Source organism: Myxocyprinus asiaticus, chromosome 46 (assembly GCF_019703515.2).
Source record: "Myxocyprinus asiaticus isolate MX2 ecotype Aquarium Trade chromosome 46, UBuf_Myxa_2, whole genome shotgun sequence".
Taxonomy (NCBI): domain Eukaryota; kingdom Metazoa; phylum Chordata; class Actinopteri; order Cypriniformes; family Catostomidae; genus Myxocyprinus; species Myxocyprinus asiaticus.
The window spans coordinates 4,836,783-4,860,169 of NC_059389.1; the positions used below are offsets into that span (position 1 = coordinate 4,836,783).

Consider the following 23,387-nt stretch of genomic DNA (forward strand, 5'->3'; position numbering starts at 1 on the left):
TTTCAAAGGTATAGACACTAGGCATAAACAATATGCATGCTAACATGATTTTAGTGTGATACAATTGTTTACTAACCTTATCTGTGTAAAGTTATATCCAAAAATGAGATTAAAGGGTTTATCTATATTACGTCGTCATGACAACAAAGTTGTAATATTGGATATAACTTACACAAATAGTTAGTAGGCGATTTAATCACACTAAAATTATGTTAACACGTGTAATGTATTCGTCTTATGGCTATACTTTTAACCTCCTGAGAACCCGCGTCCACATGCGTGGACATTACTTTTTGGCTTCGCTATAGGCTATGCATAATGTAATTTCATCTAAACCTACTGATCTCAGTTCAGAAGACTCTGGGCTGTCATTAAAGGGTTAAACTTTCGACGCACCGAGTCATGTGACAAAACAACATGGCGCTGATCACAGCTCACTTTGTCTTTGGTAGAAACGGCAACAAAACTACATCTGGAAAGAAACCTCATTAAGTTTCTACATTAAAACCTGTTTAAATCAAAAGAGTAGAGTCTCTAGTTTCATCTGATATGCCATTTTAAACATTTCATTGATGTATCACGAAACGCCATGCTGCTAAACACAATGACCATGTACGTGGACTACAAGCTCATTTTCATGGATTTTCATGCCATATTCACAGTGCAATTATCAGATTGAGAATAAATGGATGCATCCAAAAACTGGAAAATGTTGCTTTCAGTGCCTGTATACGGAGTTAGAATGAAAATAAGGTTAATTTCAAACTGTTCTGAGACCAGGGCAGACAGACAGCACACTGGAGGTTAAGTTATTCCCTAATTAGGGAGCAAGGGAGCATCCTATAGCTTTCCTATAAAGCCAAGAGCATCCACTCTTAACATCCGGTCAAAAGTTCAGTTTCAAGCTGCCGATGATGTTTGGATCACTCAACATGTTTGGCAGACATGGGGCAATGGTGATCAGTACATTGCTTAAGAAATGTATAATGTAGAATTTTATTTTAACATAGTTGGCAGTGACTGAATGATGCTGGCCATTACTTTGAATAATAATTATTTATGCAAATTTCTGATGTAATGTCTGTAATGTCTCAAAATGACATGAATAACCAACACTCCTGGAAACATAATAAACAATTTTATTAAAACAAATCTGACTGTCTATAGCTTGGTATTATTTAAAATTTCACAACTTAGTCCCACTGTCCACATATGTTGACATCAATTTAAGGAAAAGTGTTATTTTGTTTTGCATGTTTCTTTAGTGCTACTAGTTACAAATCAAAAAGGGAATGAAAAATGCACACAGCAGTCACTCTCAGGTCTCAGGAGGTTCAAATGCTGTGTATTTTAATGTTTTTGCACTGGCCCCATTTACTTACATTTACATTTATACATTTGGCAGACACTTTTATCCGAAGCGACTTACTTCCTTTGTAGATGTAGTTGTATTTTTTGTTTAAATAAACAAGGGGACGAGTCCATTATTTTTTGTAGTAATCACCATTATGCAACATATAGTGTTGATTGAGCTGATCTTGTATTGAACCCCTATATTTGCTTTTATTAGACATATGCTGCCATGTAAAGGCAAAACACAGTGACTACTGTACCTATTTCATCAAAATTAAAATCTAAGCCATTTTTCTCCATTTCAGTGTTGGTGTAGTTACCACATTTCGACTTTTTAAGGCAGAATAGTAACAAGTTAATAGGAAATAGGAATGGGATATGTCGCAGGTCAGACTCGAGTCTGCATCACCCACATGAGCACTATAGCCCAACACATTTGGAACATTTGTTGCATCATGGCTCCAGCATTAGCTGTCAGTTCTAATAGGAAATAAATCTTCTGATTTACAGCCAAGTTCTTTTATTAAAAAGATATGATTTTGAGTGAATCACTGCATTTAAGTTCATTTTTCGGGTTTTATGATGCTCACCACATTTAGTGGAGTCTTCAGATATGGAAATTAAATTGAATGTTATTCTGAACCATAAAAACGTGGTTGGAATAATTTTTTCTCTGATTCCGGCAGATTCTAGAGTTAACTCACATGTTTTTTTTTTTTTTAAATATGACAGTCACAGTTCTGGTGAATTATTCTTGTCAGAACTCAGAACAGAGAGTGACAGCTCTGTGCAACTAACCCCTGTTGACATGATTCACCCCGAACAACCCAAACTGAACAGCCAGACATAACAGCTCACAAACATCAAGTGAGAATTCAGTTTTCTTTCAAGTCAGCACCAGATATGCTTGTTTTGAATTTCAATCACAAGTTTTAGTCTAATTAGCTCTGATGCGATCATAGGTGAAGACGAGAAACAGTCCTCTCAGATAAAAGTCTTTCTGATAAATCTTTATAATATGCTGCGAAAACTGACATAAGTGAAATTGTTTATTAAGTTGAGCTTGAGTTTCTTGAGAAAAATAATAGCCATTGTTTGTTTGAAGAGCTTTGAAAAAAGGCTTAAAAATATACAACCTCTTTGATGTTATGATAAGGTGAAGGTCTTTATGATTCTCAAACTCTGCAAGCAAGGGAGTCAATTTATTTAATTCATACATATTACATAAGGAACCGCATTTTCAAACAACATTTCAGTAACCACTAAAGTCAGTAATTGGTCTGAAGGCAAAACCGCTAAGTGGAATGACACAGTCACAGTCAATCAGAATATACACTCACTGAGCACTTTATTAGGAACACTATGGTCCTAATAAAGAGCCTGACGTGGTCTTCTGCTGTTGTAGCCCATCCGCCTCAAGGTTCGACGTATTCTGAGATGCTATTCTGCTCACAACAATTGTACAGAGTGGTTATCTGAGTTACCATAGCATTTCTGTCAGTTCGAACCAGTCTGGCCATTCTCCGTTGACCTCTCTCTTCAACAAGGCTTTTCCGTCCACAGAACTGCTGCTCACTGGTTGTTTTGGGCACCATTCTGAGTAAACTTTAGAGACTATTGTGCGTGAAAATCCCAGGAGATCAGCAGTTATAGAAATACCAACAATCATGCAATGGTCAAAATCAGTGAGATCACATTTTTTCCCCATTCTGATGGTTGATATGAATATTAACTGAAGCTCCTGACCCATATCTGCATGATTTTATCCATTGCACTGCTGCCACATGATTGGCTGATTAGATAATCGGATGAATAATTAGGTGGACAGGTGTTTCTATAAAGTGCTCAGTGACTGTACTTGATATTTTTTCAAAAACCCCAGGTCCCACCCTGCTTGATTCTCATTTAATATCCTTGCAAAACCCATTAAATTGGGGAAGTAAAATGGTTTATGAATGCCGCTGACTTTAGGATAGCTGAAGTTTGGACAAGACAATTTAGGGTGTGAAAGAAAAAACTTCCACATATAGGTTACGTACTAAAATTACAGCCTGTTCTCATGAACATGACGTGACTTTGGCGACATTTAAGCAAAATATTACATGGTTCCTTGCACGTATCACGGCAGTTCCGAGGTGAAATGTCCACTGTGTGGTGCTAAAAGCGAGTAAAAAGTTCTCCCAAACAGATGAGGTTTTTAAGGATAATGCTTTATCAAGTTTTAAATCCATAAAACCTACCTCTCCACCCTAAAACTTAATCCTAAACCTAACTGATAGTCTCACGTGTCGACTCGCATGCTCTTCAGCCATCAAATTGCATTGGGGTCTTTTGCTTTGCAAGTGCAATGCTCTATCAGTCGAGCTACCGTGCAATTTGATGGCACGTGATCAAGCTTCTAAATGTAATTGGTTATGTATTGCAAATGTTAAAATGTATCACCTTACAAGTCATGCGCTATAGTAAAAGTGTTTAGATGTCATAAGATAGCACTGTGTGAGGAACAGAATGAAAAGTGTTTATGAACTGATAATCTGTCGTTTTACTCGTGATTTGTGAGAAAGTGAATAAAAGTCATTGTTGCTGTAGTGCATCTATTGTTAATTTCACCAGGAAACTGCCATGATACGTACAAATAGCCACAAAAAAAATAAAAAAAAATAAAATAAAAATTATTATAATAATTTTGCAAAAATGTAGGTATTATACCGTGATTCCATGAGACCAGGTTAAAAAATTACCAATAGAAATTCCTTTAAAATTGACGCCCTGAAATTCACACTGCATGCAGCTCAAATACAAAATGAAAAAAGAAGTACAGTGCATTCAGAATGTATTCAGACCCCTTCATTTTATTTCACATTTTGTTATGTTGCATCCTTATGCTAAAATGTTTCATTTATTTCTTCACTTCAATCTACACTCCATACCCCATAATGACAAAGCAAAAAACAGATTTTTTATAACTTTGCAAATTTATTAAAAAGAAAAAATGTAAATATCATATTTACATCCAGCCAGGTCTCCTAAGCAACCAAATTGGCCCGGTTGCTAGGGAGGGTAGAGTCACATGGGGTAACCTCCTCGTGATCGCTATAATGTGGTTCGTACTCAGTGGGGCACGTGGTGAGTTGAGCGTGGTTGCCACGGTGGGTGCCGTGAAGCCTCCACATGTGCTATGTCTCCGTGGCAGCGCGCTCATCAAGCCACGTGATAAGATGCACGGGTTGACGATCTCAGACGCGGAGGCATCTGGGATTCGTCCTCCGCCACCTGGACTGAGGCGAATCACTACGCCACCACGAGGACTTAAAAGCACATTGGGAATTGGGCATTCCAAATTGGGAGAAAAAGGAAAAAAAATAAAAAATAAAATATATACTGTATATATATATATATATCATATTTACATAAGTATTCAGACTCTTAACTCAGTACTTAGTTGAAGCACCTTTGGCAGCGATTACAGCCTAAAGTCTTTTATGGTATGATGTGACAAGCTGGCCCCCATTGGCCCTTTTATTGGAATTGGAATTATTATTATTATTATAAGCTTTGCACACCTGGATTTGGGGATTTTCTGCCATTCTACTCTGCAGATCCTCTCAAGCTGTCAGATTGGATGGGGACTGTCAGTGGATAGCCATTTTCAGGTCTCTCCAGAGATGTTTGATTGGGTTCAAGTCCGGGCTCTGGCTGGGCCACTCATGGACATTCACAGAGTTGTCCCTAAGCGACTCTTGCGTTGTCTTGGCTGTGTGCTTAGAGTCATTGTCCTGTTGGAAGGTGAACCTTTGGCCCAGTCTGAGGTTACATGCGCTCTGGACCAGGTTTTCATTAAGGATATCTCTGTATTTTGCTGCGTTAAGCTTTCCTTCAATCCTGAAAAGTCCCCCAGTCCCTGCATCTGAAAAACACCCCCACAGCATGATGCTACCACCACCATGCATCACCGTTGGGATGGTATTGCACAGGTGATGAGCGGTGCCTGTTTTCCTCCAGACATGACGCTTGGAATTGAGGCCAAACAGTTCAATCTTCGTTTCATCAGACCAGAGATTGTTCATTTCATCTTGTTTCTCACAGTCTGAGAGTCCTTTAGGTGTTTTTAATGTGTCTTGCACTGAGGAGAGGCTTCGGTCTGGTCACTCTGCCATAAAGCCCAGATTGGTGGAGTGTTGCAGTGATGGCTGTCCTTCTGCAAGTTTCTCCCATCTCCACACATGAGACGTCTGGAGCTCAACCAGAGTGACCATCAGATTCTTGGTCACCTCTCATACCAAGGCCCTTCTCCCCCGATTGCTCAGTTTGGCCGGCGGCCATTTCTAGGAAGAGTCCTGGTTGTTCCAAACTTCTTCCATTTAAGAATTATGGATGACAATGTGCTCTTGGGAACCTTCTATGCAGCCAAAACATTTTGTAGCCTTCCCCAAGATCTGTGCCTTGACACAATCCTGTCTCTGAGCTCTGCAGGCAGTTCCTTTGACCTCATGTTTTGGTTTTTGCTCTGATATGCATTTTCAGCTGTGAGCCCTTATATAGACAGGTGTGTGCCTTTCCAAATCATGTCCAGTCAATTTAATTTGCCACAGGTGGACTCCAATCAAAGTGTAGAAACATCTCAAAGATGATCCAGAGAAATGGGATGCACCTGAGCTAAATTTCAAGTGTCATAGCAAAGGCTCTGAATACTAATGTCAATGCGATATTTCAGTTTTTTCTTTAACTTTCTGAAGTTATCAACAATCTGGTTTTGGCTTTGTCATTATGGGGTATGGAGTGTAAATTGATGTGAAAAAAAAGAAAGAATTTAAAACATTTTAGTATAAGGCTGCAACATAACAAAATGTAAAAAAAATTAAGGGGTCTGAATACTTTCTGAATGCACTGTATGTCTATATGTCTAAAGACTCATGACACCATCCTTCTATTTGTTTCAGGATGATTTTCACCATGCTGCCTAGGGCTTCACACTCCGCTGCAGAAGAAATAACTTGCACCAGTCGTAAATAATTAAAGAGGTTTTTCCAATTTGAGCCAGTAATCTCACAGAGTCCTGCAACCCGATCAATGTTTTGGGACTAACACTCTCCCAGCAGAGTGAGACCTCAGTTGGACACCATCGAAATCTCTGTGAGCCACAAATGGACAATAGACCAGACAATTTGGACGGCTCAGAGAACAGTTCAGGGGAATGAATGGCCATTTGAGACTTGTTTCTGACGGTGTTTCTTAGCTACAGACAATTTTATGTCTCAGGAGCAGTTTTTATTTTATTTATTTCTTTTTATTAAAAATAACAGATTTCAAGTTTTCATTTTTCCTTTTTGTTATATAAATAATATGCACACCAATAGACCTACTTGCTCATTGGCTACAGGTTTTATAGATCTCAACAGTAAACATCCCATTCATTTTCTCTCTAGTGTTACGACTCTGGCCTTCCTCTCTCTGTCCTACGGTGGCAGTGTGGGGAAGTTTCTGGTTAGCTGGGCGAAGTAATTTTTAATTGATTTATTTGGGGGGGTGTGGTATATAAGTAACCCTCTTTTGTTTAGTTCGATGCTCTCTCTTTGGGGTAGGATCACCTCTCCAGAGGAGTCACAGGTACAACACGCTGCTCGATACTCACCTGCAACCATCAGCTCCATATGGTGTTTGTTGTGTTTAAACACCTAGATAAATTCTGATATTTATTTAAACTATTTTATAATAAATATATTTTCTTAATTGTATCTTGTGTTTGACTACCCTTTATGTTTCGATCTTTGACTAGCTGGACGTTACAGTAGGCAAACTGATTTTTATTGATAACTTATAAACCTTTAAAGACAGACCTACTGTGAAATACGAGGTTTTTAATCAATGGTATATGCTTCTGTTGAAGCTATCAGTCTGTGTTATTTAAACGTAATTTAAAAAAAATCGTGTTTAATAGCAGAATTACACTACCCATGATCCAGCATAGAAATATCCACCAACTGGAGAACTGCAACAAACAAAGCGCACCAAAAGAGCTCTGCAGCGATCGCCCAGTCCCATGATGTAATGTGAAAGATTCAATCGAATTGGTCTACCTACACTCTCAAACCACTTGTATATTTGCAAATATCTGAACATTTTGCACTAAGATTAAAATATATTTCTATATGAATAATAAATAACTTTAAATCAATACTTTAATATTTTCCAATCATTTTTAATTTAATAACATCACTCGCAATGCTTCATGGGATTGTAGTTCCCTCATTTAAGACATTAAGTACACAGTCTTGTACCTTTTGCCAGATTTTCAATAGTTTTTCTGTTATTGTTTTTTTTCATCAAATCAACATTTGTAATGCTGTGATTCACCTCAGAGCTGTTTGGTTTGGTTCATGGCTTACAACTCTTTTAAGAAGGATTTTATGAAAAGCCCATTGAAGAAGTAAATTGGAAAAATACTCATTCTAGAGAGTTTTTGATTAGACAAAATCTGTGTAGTGCAGGATGAGTCATCAATATTTATAGTCCATTTTCATGGAACAAAAGACTACAGTATAAATGATTTTTTTCTTGTTGTAATGAAAATTTAACAAAATTTTGTTAGATTTATGCTTAGGACAATAAAAAACAAACAATTTGCCAAGGGGTAAGAAAAATGAATTTAATTTGAGATAAATTCTATAAAAACAAATCTTAATATCGTATGCAATTTTGCTTATTAAATAAATGTACTTTTGTTTTAAGGATATTTAAATATTTTAAAGGAAAACAAGACTTTAAAAAATACTTTTTTGTTTGCAGGAAAACTGGGTTTTAAGGGAGTTTAATTTCTAAAAGGCCACAGGGCCAAAAAGTTCCTATAGTTGAAAACACTCCAAAGTGCTATTTTCTCTTGGTTTCTGATACCTCTATTTGCTCATGTCCAGTTTACAGACAGCATGTGTATAATGAACAGCCATTACACCTGTAAGTACCATCAGAACATCTGTATGCCTTATCTTACCTTCAGTAGACAGGAGGAGGAAGATGATGGCCAGGATGTTGGAGTGATCGTTGGTGACACTCATCTTCGTGTCCTTCCTCAAGGGAGGATAGAGACATGAAGCCTGACAGCTTCAGCTGGTTCCAGATGTCATGTTCCACCTCCAGCTTCTGTTCATGACTCGTCTGTCAGTACACCTGTAGTGGTAGAGGGCAGATGTTTTGATCAGGGCCGGATGGGGAAAAAAATGCATCTAGTTGTGTACAGTAAGATACGTCTTGTTATGTTATTGCTCACGCGTCTTTCCTAAAGTGTTCTCAGTCTTGGATGTCAACCCATTCCTGGTTGTTAGTACACCCTAATGCTGCCTTTAAGTCATGTCAGAATTATATTTACAAGACTAGCACATATGAACGGCACCTGAGCATGTTTACATGCACACCAATCCGCTGATAACTATCAAAAAGCAGCTTATAAAAAAAGGACAACAAGAAACTTACGTTTACATGAGACTTGAAATCATTGGCTTATTCTCTGCTTTTTATGTCTGAACGTAATCAGTCATGTGCAGGTTGGATAAGCTGGTAAGAACAGCAGTAAAGGTGCAATGGAAAAATGGGGTAATGGGCAAAAATCTACGTGTGGCGATCGTTTTATGCTTAAATGGTTTAAGACCTTACCTCGAATTAAGGAACACTGTTTAAAGCATTTACATAATCTTATATGTTTTTTGACACAATAAGATCGTGCATGTAAAGGCACTCAATGTCCAGTGTAAAACTCTAAGATTGTCTTTGAACCTAGATTTCTGGAGTTGGGGGCGTGTCAATTAAAGAATAATTGTTACGGAAATTGGTAGAGGTAGTTTTCATTGTAAATGTTGACAATAATTTACTTTGTGCCCATTTTATGTACTGTGTTGATGAAGAATAGCAAATATGCTTCTTGGAAGTAGGAGCTTCCAAGATGCATTTGGAAGGTAGCATTGAAGGCAGCCATACTTGAGCCCTACATAATGTTGCATTATGTGTAATGTTGTATTTGTAATTTGTGTATTTGTCAGTTCAATTGGCGGCAGTCTTGTTGACACCCATGCTAATACTCATGCAAGTACAGTTCCTATCTACTTGAATAGGGAAAGACCGAAATCTCTGTGGCTCAGTTCAGATTGGCATACTACCCATACTAGTCTTACATGGCAGAAATAGTAAGAGTAGGATGGTAGTATGCAATTCCAAATTCATCCCAATTCGCCAAGCTTACAGTTCAATAGCATGTAATCACTAATTTGATGAAATTGGACAAAAATGTGACAAAATAATACAATTCTTTTAGCTTCTGTAGACCAACCAAGCTATAAACAAACTAAAAGCTAAAAATCAACAGGAAAAAATAAAGCTAAAAGAGTCCTATAAGGACTGTAAAGACGAGGCAATACCTTTGACAATAAGGCAATTGGCTCTTTAAATCGAAAAGTGTGACTTCCTGTCCTAAGGTCGCGCTGTTGAATGATTGTGATTTCTTAAAGGTTTACAGTTATTCACCCTTACGTAAATCGAGAGTTCATGGCAAATTCGCCACTGATAATTTTCACATGCAAATGAGCTTTGCGGCAAATTGTCCATTGTTGCCAAAGGTTTGTCAGAGGTTCACCACTACCGGCGAAGAGCTTCAAACTTCTGGCAAACATCTGCGGTGAATTAAAAGCTCATTTGCATGTGAAAAATAACAAGTGGCAAATTTGCTACAAATTTAGATTTTTTGATGGCATACACTTCTATCCAAAGTGAAAGTGTATTTAAGGTAAACATTTATCACCTGGATTTGATAGCTAGCACTATGCTAGTATAGTTTCATGTTCATAGCAATGTGGTTGATTCTTGTTCAGTCTTATTCAAATATTATTTTATATGAACTTTGTTTTTTCCCTGACTGATGCTTAGAGGAGTTTGTCTCTGTACTGTAAGAGACTGTAGCTCTAATTTTACGGAACACTGCAGGAAGACTTCGTTAGTGACAAGGCAGTTTGTCACAGCCCGTCTTTGCTGTTAAACGAGAGTGAAAAGGGTGGAAAAATGTTGTACTGAATTACACCATAACAATTACTCCCAATTGTTTCAATGCCGATTTTAAAAGAGTTCTTAATGGAATCAGTGAAGTTAATCTTCATGCTGTGATTGTTTATTTTATTTGCTGATGGATATGATGTTGATTATTGCAAGTGTTTGGAAATTTCATCTCATTTAGAATGATTGAGCTGCTCTATTGGAGAGGAGAAAAGACATTTGTTCTTTATATCATTGTTTTCCTTGTATAAGATTCAAGCTCTGTCTTATTTTCACCCTCTTGTCTGCCAATATTCAGTGGATGAGGGCGGATCTAAAAAAATACATGTGGAAAACAAGGTGTTGCTGGAGTTTGTGCTCAAAACAAGGCTGTATGAATTTCTTCTCTTGATCTTAGTCACTTGAAGTTCAATGGGGTTCCCTGACAGTTTTCTTGCAAAACATGAACTTGTATTGTCAAAGCTTTAGCTTTAGATTGTTTTGAGGGTCTAACGTGCTGAATGAAAATAAAGTATATCTCTTTGTATGTCAGCAATGATGTGTAGAGTTTTAAAGTGAACAAGAAACGGCGTTCACACCCATTTAACTTCCATAATCTGATATATTTGAAATGGGATATTCAATTAGAAAAAATGTAGGGCGAGACTTTACATAATCCAAGGAAATTGATTGGGTTGTGAAAAGTGTAATGCACCAGAATGGAGCCAGGTGGTTGAAAAGTAAAGTCTTTTCAGAGGCGAAGCAAAGACATTTTTTCTTTGGAATAATGTGCATTAAAAAGCAAATGTGATTCATTTTTATTTCATGTTGACCTTAAAAAACTAATTTGATACTGTGTACTTTCTTAATAATTGTCCACGGTGTTATTGTGTATGATTCATCAGTGCAAGTTATTTATTGCTGATGTAAACAAAGGTGTATGAGTGGAGAAATGCAAACCAATCAGATAAAATCAAACCCCGTCCTACACTATTTCTGTTCAGTATTCTGTTTAACTTCAAAATGCATTTTGCAAACGTGTAAATGTGTTTCAGATGCCATTTCGTGTTGTCATTAAAGGTGAATGTTCTGTGTGCTGACGAAAACATATCAGTTGTTTGGTCTAGTTAAGAACTAGTTAAGAATCACAAAAAAGCCTCTAACACACAAGTTTTAAGAAATAATTTAGGGTCAGATCATAAAAAATACTACATAGAAATGTCAGGAAATTTTACCAGAGACATTTTCAAATATAAAAATATAACTTTAAAGGGGTCATGACATGCCCTTTTAAAGTTTTAATATGTTCACTTAAAATACACGTCATATATTTGTAAAACATGATCATTTTCCACTCACATTCTGACCCTCAGAAACACGCAGTTTTGGTGTTGCTTCTCCTTTAAGAATTGACAGTAGGGGCCTGGGTAGCTCAGTGGTAAAAGACGCTGGTTACCACCTCTGGAGTTTGCTAGTTCGCTAGTTCGAATACCAGGGCGCGCTGAGTGACTCCAGCCAGGTCTCCTAAGCAACCAAATTGGCCCGGTTGCTAGGGTGGGTTAGAGTCACATGGGGTAACCTCCTCATGGTCGCTATAATGTGGTTCGTTCTCGGTGGGGCGCGTGGTGAGTTGAGCGCGGATGCTGCGGTGGATGGTGTGAAGCCTCCACATGTGCTATGTCTCCATGGCAATGCGCTCAACAAGCCACGTGATAAGATGCGCGGGTTGACTGTCTCAGACGCGGAGGCAACTGGGATTCATCTTCCACCACCCGGATTGAGTCGAATCACTATGCGACCATGAGGACTTAAAAAAAGCAATTGGGCATTCCAAATTGGGTGAAAAAGGGGAAAAAATCCAAAAAAGAAAAAAGTATTGACAGTAAATGCCCTTGTTCTGGTTGGTTCTCTGCTCTTGACTGACCAGCTCTCTCTACTTGCCATCTCACCACTGCTGGGCAGAGCTACAGAAGTGATTAAAGGTAAAGTAGATGTTAATGTGTTGTTGTGGAGGTGGTCAGATGCAAATGTTTACCACAGTGTGACATCACAGTGTGGAGGAAGTAGAGAATAAGTCATTTCGGCAACTTGGTTTCAACAAATGCTCTTTTTGCAGTGAGGAGAAAGTTTTGAGTTCTGAAACTTACAGAATGTTTTTATTGTACAATGACCAATTACACCTCTAGCCAAATTACATGACCATTACGTAACTGCAACGTAATTTGATGACCAAACTTTCCTCGTGGCAACGTAACTGATTACGTTGACAACCGGAAAAGTGAAATTTCTGCATTCGTTGCCACAACGTAACTTTGGAACGGTGCAAGTCCATCATGATGACGTTATGGCAATGTCGAGGATCAGTAGTGGTTTGTTGGTAACCAGTTGGTAATTTTTGCTTTTAATGATTATTCTATGGCGGAAATGCAGTAGTTTAACCTAATTTATGTCCTCATTTGCCCAACATTAATTTAAACAGTTGTGCATGTGAATAACGAATGCAAACAATGTTAATGTACACTACCGGTCAAAAGTTTTGAAACGCTTGACTGAAATGTTTCACATGATCTTAAAAATCTTTTGATCTGAAGGCGTATGCTTAAATGTTTGAAATTAGTTTTGTAGACAAAAATATAATTGTGCCACCATATTAATTTATTTCATTATAAATCTAAAATTGTATAAAAAAAAAAAGTTTTTGAAATTGATGACTTGGACCAAATAATAAAGAAAAGCAGCCAATAAGTGCCCAACATTGATGGGAACTCCTTCAATACTGTTTAAAAAGCATCCCAGGGTGATACCTCAAGAAGTTGGTTGAGAAAATGTCAAGAGTACATGTCTGCAAATTCTAGGCAAAGGGTGACTACTTTGAAGATGCTCAAATATAACACAGTTTTGATTTATTTTGGATTTTGTTTAGTCACAACATAATTCCCATAGTTCCATTTGTGTTATTCCATAGTTGTGATGACATTACAATTATTCTAAAATAGTGAAATAAAAATTATAATAAAGAATGAGTAAGAGTTTCAAAACTTTTGACCGGTAGTGTACTTCATTTATTTTGACACAGAACAGAGAAAAAAATGCAACAATAAAAGAAATTGAGACCTATTGCCATAGAATTGCAATGAAATTACAAGCCTAAATTACTTTTGTACTTAGACAAACTTAACACCTAATGCCTTGAATTACATTTGTTAATTTAATTTAAAGCAATTTTAAGTATATATAAAAATGGTTAATGACTTCATTACAATATAATCTTCAGAAGATCTACATATTTTTTCCAATAAATAATTATATTAAATTATAGCAACAATGTAAAATTAATCAGTTAGCAAAAAATGAAAAATGAATATATATATATATATATATATATATATATATATATATATATATATATATATATACACACTGGCAGACAAAAGTTTGGAATAATGTACAGATTTGCTCTTATGGAGAGAAATTGGTACTTTTATTCACCAAAGTGGCATTCAACTGATCACAATGTATAGTCAGGACATTAATAACGTGAAAAACTACTATTACAATTTGAAAAATATATTCAGAACTTCTTAAACTCCTTCAAAGAGTTCTCATCAAAAAATCCTCCACGTGCAGCAATAACAGCTTTGCAGATCCTTGTTATTCTAGCTGTCAGTTTGTCCAGATACTCAGGTGACATTTCACCCCACACTTCCTGTAACACTTGCCATAGATGTGACTGTCTTGTCGGGCACTTCTCACACACCTTACAGTCTAACTGATCCCACAAAATCTCAGTGGGGTTAACCTCTTACACTCAACGGACCAGCCAGCGGGTCCATAGAGGGGCGCTATATCGCGAAAAAAATGTACACTGTATACATAAGTCAGGCATATGAAGTATCACGCTACAATACCAATCAAATGTATGCCAGTCTTGTAACTACCAGGTCCCTTTGCGCACAGCAGACAAGAACATATCCATATTTTAGGTTCAAAAGCCCAAACTACACAGCACACAAGAACATAGCCGAATACATTTTTGCAGCAAGAGTATAGCCTGTCAGTGTAATGTTAAAAGGTAGGCCTACTGATATCTGTTAATATTAAACTGCTCGGCGGCAACTTATAATAAACCAAAAGCGTTACCATGAGATGCGCGGCTTGATGCTCCAATAGATAAAATAGTCCAAACGTGGCTTGGCATTGAGGGGTTGTTGAGATGAAGGCCCTCATGATTTATAAATAATTATGAACACTATTCAGTGTTGTAAATTATTTCTCAAGACTTCCTCAAGCATACAGTTTTTAGGAAAACATCCAAAATGTTTTAATATTTATAAAAAAATTAATAAAAAAAAAGACTGATGAAAAGAAAAGAACATCATCATCCTACTTCCCACTGCCTTGAAGTAAAAAGTGTTTTACCTCAGAAAAACAAACAGTCCTGTCAGACGCATTTCCGTTGTGCGTGTGCTCAGTTCATATGTGTGGGTGCCTCATGCCGTCCCCCCCGCAAGATGCCGCCCTGGGCAACTGCACATGTTACCCATGCCTAAATCCACTACTGATTAGGAGGACGTAAAGACGACGTTGTGAATTGGTAATTTAATGGTAATGATATTATGGGCCCATGACTTTGCAGTTACGTTGTCAGTAAGTTATGGAATTACTAAAATATTACGTATATATAATGTAACTGGATCATTCTGGGTAAGCTTGCAACATTAGGAGGACGTAAAGGCGACATTGTGAACTGGTCATATAATGGTAATGAAATTACGAGCCTGTGACGTTGCAGTTATGTTGCCTGTTAGTTATGAAATGACCAAAAAGGACGAATAAATTTTGTAACTGGTACGTTGTGTGTTAGCAGAGTATATGTCAAAAGATCAAGAAAAAATTGGTTCCTCGTGTCATGGGCCCTTTAATCTTAGTCAACGGTTACTCAACTGATATTTACCTAATCCAGAAATAATTACAACATTTAAAAAAGAACATTCTAATTAACTCTTAAACAACTTATAAACCACAGAGGCTAATAACACGCTTAATTTAGCAGCCTTTATCGCCGTGCCAGAGTTTAAATGATCAAAATGAAATACTGATTGCGTCAGCTGTCTTTGTGAGAACACTTGTGCCGAAAGACTTACTGCAGCTTACCGATGATTATGAACAGAGCAAGAACAAGGCAGGAACGTCATGTAATATTTTTAGCATTTTAATTTGGTGTTGAGTGCCAGAATGTGACACACTTTCTCCTGTAATACAGAATTCATAACTAGCTAATGTTCCTTTCCATCTTGTAGTGGTTTCTCACCAAAAACCTGCATGTTTCCTTTATTACTTTACTGTGGATGTTTATCAAATGAACATTACAATTCTGTATGTTGAAGTTCATGTGCATCCATACATATTAGTATTCGCTCACAAACAGTTACCATAGTTTCTGCCAAAAGTCTGTAGTTACTACAGTTAGAATCAAAATAAAATTGAACAATTTATGGATGGAGCCATTTTAAAGCCCAGTTTCTATGGGATGTAGCAATATAGGGCCTTTGAAAATTAAAATACAAAAATTTAAGTTTGTTCTGAACCAAAACCTCAAAGGATATTAAGATATATTTAGTACTTCTGGAGTTACAGGCACTCCAACTTTGAAAAACAACACAAAAAAGTGTTTTTTCCCTATTTTTGGATTGTCACCATTGGCATATAATGCAACAAGGGGTGTTGAAGTCAACTTATTTTAGTAGCAGACCTACCTATCTCTGTGTAAAAATAAAAATTATGGCACTGCCACCTTTCTAAGGTTATTTTTTTGACCTGTAGTTTTGCCCCAAAATCATAAGTGGCAATTGTCGTTTTGACGGCCCTCTACAAAATAATGGATTACTCCATAAATATTGATCCATGGCATTTAACATTTTAGCTTTCATCATCATTTGTTTATTTTTCACCTGTAAAAACCAACCAAAACCAACATTTTGAGCTTGGGACCTCTGGTTGAGTTTACACGTAAAAACCCTATGATATTCTTGTCCCAAATTACTCTGGTCCCTCCTGCAATGTAAACCTTTAGGATTTTTTCACCCATTTAATCATCCACTAGGTGACAAGTCTGATAGCCTAGAAAAGTAATAGCATACCTCTTTGTTTTGCTTAATTTAGTTTATTTTTATGATGAAAGTCGTGGCTAATACCAAAGTTTTACCGTAGTATTATCTTCCATCACATTGGTAAATCTGGTCTTGTTTTTTAACAAATTAAGCATTTCCCCTAATTTCCATTTACCCATTTTGGTGTTCTTAATTGGTCGGTTCCACCCTTTTCCTCCTGTATTACAGCTTCTTTGTCCTTTTCTGAAGATAATTTCATGTGATTTAGCACTGATTTAAATGCTGTGGTGTAACATTTTACATTCGTATCCTTCTAAGCATAAAAGCGGCTGTGTCGATTGACTTTAGCTAATGCTACAGCAAACGGTGCCCATCTCAATCATGAAAATAGGCTTTTAAGCCTGTGTTCTCACGACGACTCTAAGCTGTTGACAAATAGCATCACACTCTACTAAACTCCAAATTGAACCTTTAAAAGTAAGCGAAACACCCACCCACCCACTCCACACAAGCTTCTGTTTGTTATTCACATTAGCAAATATATAAGTAAAAATGAACAATATAGCTTTGACATCTCTCAATGTGGTGGGACTTAATCAGAACAGCTGATGTTCTTGTCACTGGCCTGTTTTGCATATTTGCCCTCTATTTGTGTTCAGGACCGAATGTCACTTCTGTACAGAGGGTCCTGATTATCATCCAGTATCTGAATTATCATAAAGTATCTATATTAGCATGCATCCGTTGGACTCGATGCTGGTTTTCTCAATTTCCTGAACAGCCTAGAAGCAAATAACAGACTGTCATGGGTAAATGTCAATCACTGAAGACCTCAGAGCGATTATTCCCTCTTAACTGGAGAACGAGGTTATGAAAGTTTTTTTCTTTAACTCGCTTTCTCTCGCTGTCACATGCTTTGTGATTGTGCTGAGTTTTGCATCCTAGTAATGTAGAAACGTTGCCAAAAAGAACACTGACTTTTGACCTTCCTAACTGCTGTTTGGCCAAACCAGTGTTTCAAAACAGATATTTTAGATGGATGTATCCAGGATCCAAAATTAGCTTGCCAGTTGCCACACCTGCCAAATCCAGTCCCTGGTGAATTGAGAAAATGTACTCGCCCTCATTGAAAGGAAGTCATAGGGGTTTTGAACAACATGATGCCAGAATTTGAATGTTTGGGCAAATTGTCCCTTTTAAGGCTGAAACATAATCTATGCAAGTACGTGAACGCAGATCTGAGTGCTTGGCCACAACATTGCCAATGAGCGGTCTGGTTGAATATGCTTAGCGTGCATTTTTGCTTTACCGTGGCAGGAAAAAACCTCAATACTGAAGGGGGCGATAAAGTTACCTTCAAAAGTCTGTTCTGTTAAACTGGATGTGTTTTTATTCTGGTAAATTACTACTGTATAAACATACTGACTTTAACCTACTTGCTCAGCAATATTTTCTTCAAACTGCTTTTGCCATGACAGAAGTTGACTTTAAGAAAAAGAGAAAACTTACTGTAGAAGCGGACAGTTTACACTAATCTCGCTATAGCGCCCCTTGTGGCAACTTTGAGAATGCAACGCTTTCTTATGCTATGAATTGCAGTCTGACACATTTTGGAATGCAACTGCACACAAAATCAATCTTGCATAACTAGACGCGTCTGTGTTCATGTATAGAGTACGTTTTAGTTATTACTATGGCAACAAATGTAGATATACCAGATATTGACTACACTGTCTAAACAAACATATTTGATTTCATTACTTGCAAAATGACAGTGCTGATGGTCCGTTCTACAAACTGGATTTAAAAAACAAATCAGAATTGGGTACAGTGTGAACAAAGTTGTAAAATAAAAGTTTGTCTTCTCCCCTAACAGTATAATTCATGACCAATGCAACACCAACATGATACATGTGAAGCTGGTATGTTGTTTCAGAGAGTTCCGGTACCCTAGGATCGGCCACGTTATGCCGACTCACCAACAAACGGCAGGATATGAGACATTATTGCATCGACTCCAGTATGTTTACCTTCCCTTGTGGCATTGCGTCAGCAGTGTGGGAGACCTGGGTTTAGATCCCGCGTTGAAACCAGGAATTAATCACGTTCTCATAATCAATGACGGGCGCAGTTCTGAGGTTGCAGCCCTTTACTGCGGAGGATAGGTTTAGGTTTGGGGGTTGGGTTGGGGGGGTACAGTTTATTGTACAGTTTAAAAAATATGCATTCCTCTTCACTGTATTACAGGTGGTACAGCTTAAAACAACTTACTTTTGGTGCCCCTCTGTGGACATTTTACCTGGAAAATGGAGCCCACACATGCCCATATGCCCAACAACACTTACCGCTTTGGCCACTGGGAGCTGTGTTTAGAATTATTGTAGCACAGACCAATTTTAGCTAAAGAAAAGTCAACCTACTGTTTTATGATTTCACTGTAAGATCAGTCTGGCAACACAAAGAAGGTATAATTGTCTGTGTAAACTCCCATACAAAACATAACAAGCTAGAAAATCTACCCTGAGGCCAAACACTCTTGCATTTAAAGTTGTCCAACCACTTGAGATGGTGACATATCATCATTCACCCACATGTATGTCTTAAATGAAAAATGAGTTTATACCTCAAAGAGATCCACTCTGCTCTAGCAAGTTTTTCTGATTTATGTCAATGTTTTTCTGCAGAAGCTAGTTCTGTGGTGAGAAATTATCAATCCATTTTGGAGTAATCTAATTTGAAGGTCCAAAACGTACACAACTATGTGAACGCAACCACTTCAAGGCATGTAAGCTCACTCAATGTTGCATTCGAAAAACACGTTGCATTGTCAGCGTTGCCTCAAGGAGCACCAGAGTGGGAATTAGCATAAACTGTCTTCTATATTGTCATTTTTCTTCTTTTTCTTTCAGGTCAACTACTTTAATGGTGGAGAAAGGGTTTGACGAGAATCTTGCTGAACATGTTAGTTAAAGTTAAACTGTTTACATTAAGCTAGCTATCCAAATAGTACTACTTCCAGTTTAATGATACAAACATTTGATAACTCTATCGCCCCCTTGAGTACTGAGGTTTGCGCTACGATAATGCAAGCATGTGCATTAAGTTTGTACAACACATTTGTGTTTGTGTACTTGAGTATTTTTGAGGAGTATGGTTGAGTGTTGTCTTAACCAAGCGTGATAAATTGATAAGCGATAAAAGCTATCTTTTCTATTGATTTCTGAGTTTTTGTCCTAGAAAACAGCCTCATGTCAAGCAATGGGACATATTGTTGAAAATGCTGCTTCCCATTACTAAATATTTAATGTAAAATATGTTCTGTCTGACTGCGATTGTGTCACATAGCACAGCAGTTTTTGCGTGTGGACACAGCTTGGACAGTCAAAATACCTGTCGCTGAAAACTTAGATTGGAAAATGTGAAAACTCTGAAACATAATAAGGTTTTTAGGAATTACAGATCTGTGGCAAAACAGTTTTTTTTTTTCCTTTTGTGTATATCTGCATCATCCACAAAGTATATTAATATTGGTGGCTGCATGACTCATTTTGCAATATACACTCACCGGTCACTTTATAAGGTACACCTGTACATATATTTATTCATGAGATTATCTAATCAGCCAATCGTGTGGCAGCAGTGTAATGTATAAAATCATGCAGATGTGGGTCAGGAGCTTCAGTTAATGTTCACACCAACCATCAGAATGGGGAAAAAAATGTGATCTCAGTGATTTAGACCGTGGCATGATTGTTGGTGCCAGACATGCTGATTTGAGTATTTCTGTAACTGCTGATCTCCTGGTTTTCACACACAATAGTCTCTAGAGTGTAAAGAGAATGGTGTGAAAAACAAAACAAAAAAAAACCATCCAGTGAGTGGCAGTTCTGTGGGCGAAAAGGGCTTGTTAATGAAGGAATGACTGGTTCAAGCTGACAGGAAGGTGACAGTAACCCAAATAAACACGCATTACAACAGTGCTATGCAGAAAAGCATTTCTGAACACACAACACTTTGAACATTGAGGCGGATGGGCTACAGCAGCAGAAGACCCCTCTGGGTACCACTACTGTCAGCTTAGAACAGGAAACTGAAACTGCATTGGGCACAGGCTCACCAAAACTGGACAGCAGACAATTGGAAAAACATTGTCTGGTCTGACAAATCTGGATTTCTGCTGAGGTACACAGATGGTATGCCCACTGCAGCCTCAGTTTTCTGTTCTTGGCTAACAGAAGTGGAACCCAATGTGGTCTTCTGCTGTTGTAGGTTCGACATGTTGAGATGCTGTTCTGCTCACTACAGTTGTACAGAGTGGTTATCTGAGTTACCGTAGACTTTCTGTCAGCTCGAACCAGTTTGGCTATTCTCCGTTGACCTCTCTCATCAACAAGGTGTTTCCGTCACAGAACTGCCGCTGACTGGATGCTTTTGTTTTTGGCACCATTTTCTATACACTCTAGAGACTGTTGTGTTTGAAAATCCCAGGAGATCAGCAGTTACAGAAATACTCAAACCATCCTGTCTGGCACCAACAATCATGCCACACTCGAAATCACTGAGATCATATTTTTTCCCCCATTCTGATGGTTGATGTGAACATTAACTGAAGCTCCTGACCCGTATCTGCATGATTTTATGCATTACACTGCTACCATATGATTGGCTGATTAGATATTCACATGAATAAGTAGATGTACAGGTGTACCTAATAAAGTGGCCGGTGAGTGTATATCTGTCATGTTAGAAACCAAGGGTTTCCAATAGCAACGTTGGAAAACGTCCAAAGGTAGAGCTCAATGTTTGTTATCCAACTTCATTAAATATGTAGCTCCCGTGTATATCTGCCTTAAACCTCCTGTTCTCATCTTCACCCTGAGATTTCAACACAAATGCCTCCCTCTCTCCACACTTTAGAATTGAACCCAGAATATCTTCTCCATGTCATTATCTGGTGGTGACAGAAACACTCGTACAGTGGTGAGATTTTTAATGAAAGCCAGCTGCGTTTAATAGGTGGAATTTATTATATAAAGGGGATCCAAGAGAACAAATTATTCCACAACATAATACAGGAGCAGCGTCACTGCTCTTCTACTTTAGCTAGTCAGACAGGCCCACTGTGGGAGAGAATTCATGCTATTATCAGGCTTTTTAAAGAGGATTCTGTATTCCCCAGCCAGACCTTGAGAATTCCTATAATTCACAGAGTATTTTAGAAAGAAATTGCTGATCTGGAAACAGGAATCTTTCTTCTATACTAGTATTAGTCACGTGTTCTGAAGCCAAAAGTCTTTTAGGCAGAATGTGTCAAGGCTAGGATATACTTTGTTTTTTTTTGCACACTGTCGAGCTCTCAGCCTTTCAAAGTATTCTCTTTTTACCACGAGCCCATGCGGACGCAGTTGAGTACATACGACTGCTTTTATACTCTTTTAGTACAATCAATGGCTGGTGCGTGTGAAAAACCGAAGTATACTTTTGCCTTCATCCCTCAACTGAGTATTGTTAACTTCTGAGGGATGTTGAAATAGTTTTTTGTAATTGATATCACACAGAGCTTAAAGGAATAAGCTCAGTCAACAGAATTTGTGTCATAATGTTGATTACCCCCTGTCAGAGTTCAGCCACTTATGTTGATGTTGTGGCTGAGCTCTGACATCCTTGTTTAGTGTTTTTGTCTAGTCTATGCGAGAATGCATGGCTTACCCTTTTTGACACTGTCATGCATTCTCTTGTCTTGTTGGTTATTGGCACGAATGCATTGCTGTTGCGGCATGCTCTTGCGGCATGCACTCGTGTCAATTGTTTTGTGTTTGTCTCTCTCGGCCTAGGGCACGCTTCGCTCGCCTTGTGCTGAATTTTCAGGTTGCGTTTCGTTGTCACGTTGTGCTGGGGTTCGGCCGCTTTGGTCTTGGTTGCCTGTTAATATGTGGCCGAACCCTCGCACAAATGTCCCATCTGGAATCTATGCTCCTGTCTATGAGAATAGAATAATGTAATTCCTTGGAGTGAGAGTGAAGGAGGAGGGCAACATTCGGAGCTGTTCAATGCAATAGCAGCTGGCGCTCAGCCAGCCAATAATGAGCAAAAGTTTCCTTCCAGTTAGAAATGAATATCGTACAAGGATATATGGACCTGATAAATTGCAAGTGAACTCCATATAAAGGCCTTAATGCATAAGAAAAGATTAATAACCCTATATTTAAAAGGAAATGAAAAGCAATTCAAAAGAGGTCATTGTTTATCGCTTTGTACCTATGCTTTGTTGATAAACTTAGAGAAAAAAGTGATACAAGTGGCAGGAGGCCTGACACATGTGATCCGTCTGTTCCAGCTTCTGCCAGCCAGCAAGAGATCTAACCTTTATCATCCACTGCACAGAGCGAACAACGCAAAGTCGAACCCTTTATGCTTGCGCGACCCACTTAAAGTGTAGAGGCATGCTTGGCGCCAAGTTGGCGCTCAGTGGGTCGCGCGACTGTGTTGTCCACACTCTTGCTAATGCCCACGTGCAAACCCCTCCGCGTGGCAAAGGTGGCATGTGTGCATCGGTTTTTGACCCCTGGGCAAGCCTTTTAAACTACTCGGCATACATACAGTCCGTTCCCTAACCCACACCCCCGTGCTAATGGTACAGCCCACAGCAAGACAAAAAAATAAATAAATACATTTAATTGATGATAAGTCAGTTATTCAAAAAAATAATTTCTAAATTCACAATTTAGAAAAGATGAAACTGAAGAAAAGGACAATTATCCATTCTTGAAGTAACCATAAAAGTTTCAAACAATTTTTCTAGTTTTGCATTTGAATTGGAATGGTCTGTAAAATAAATTGCGAAGGTTACACAGACCGGACCCTGTGTTGCATTTTTACACTCCAAAGTTGGCACATGTTGATTATAATTTA

The 23,387-nt window shown here is 38.0% G+C and overlaps 1 protein-coding gene across 2 annotated transcripts in view; it reads right to left on the reverse strand.

Annotated features, from left to right (window-relative positions):
• The window catches only part of shisal1b (shisa like 1b), a 57,026-nt gene that overhangs the window by 18,473 nt on the left and 15,166 nt on the right, over positions 1–23,387 (reverse strand). For both annotated transcript variants that reach the window (XM_051690305.1, XM_051690304.1), the window contains exon 2: positions 8,342–8,517. In XM_051690305.1, the coding sequence (XP_051546265.1) occupies positions 8,342–8,405 (64 nt within the window). In that variant the 5' untranslated portion in view covers positions 8,406–8,517. The remainder of the gene's footprint in view (positions 1–8,341; positions 8,518–23,387) is intronic.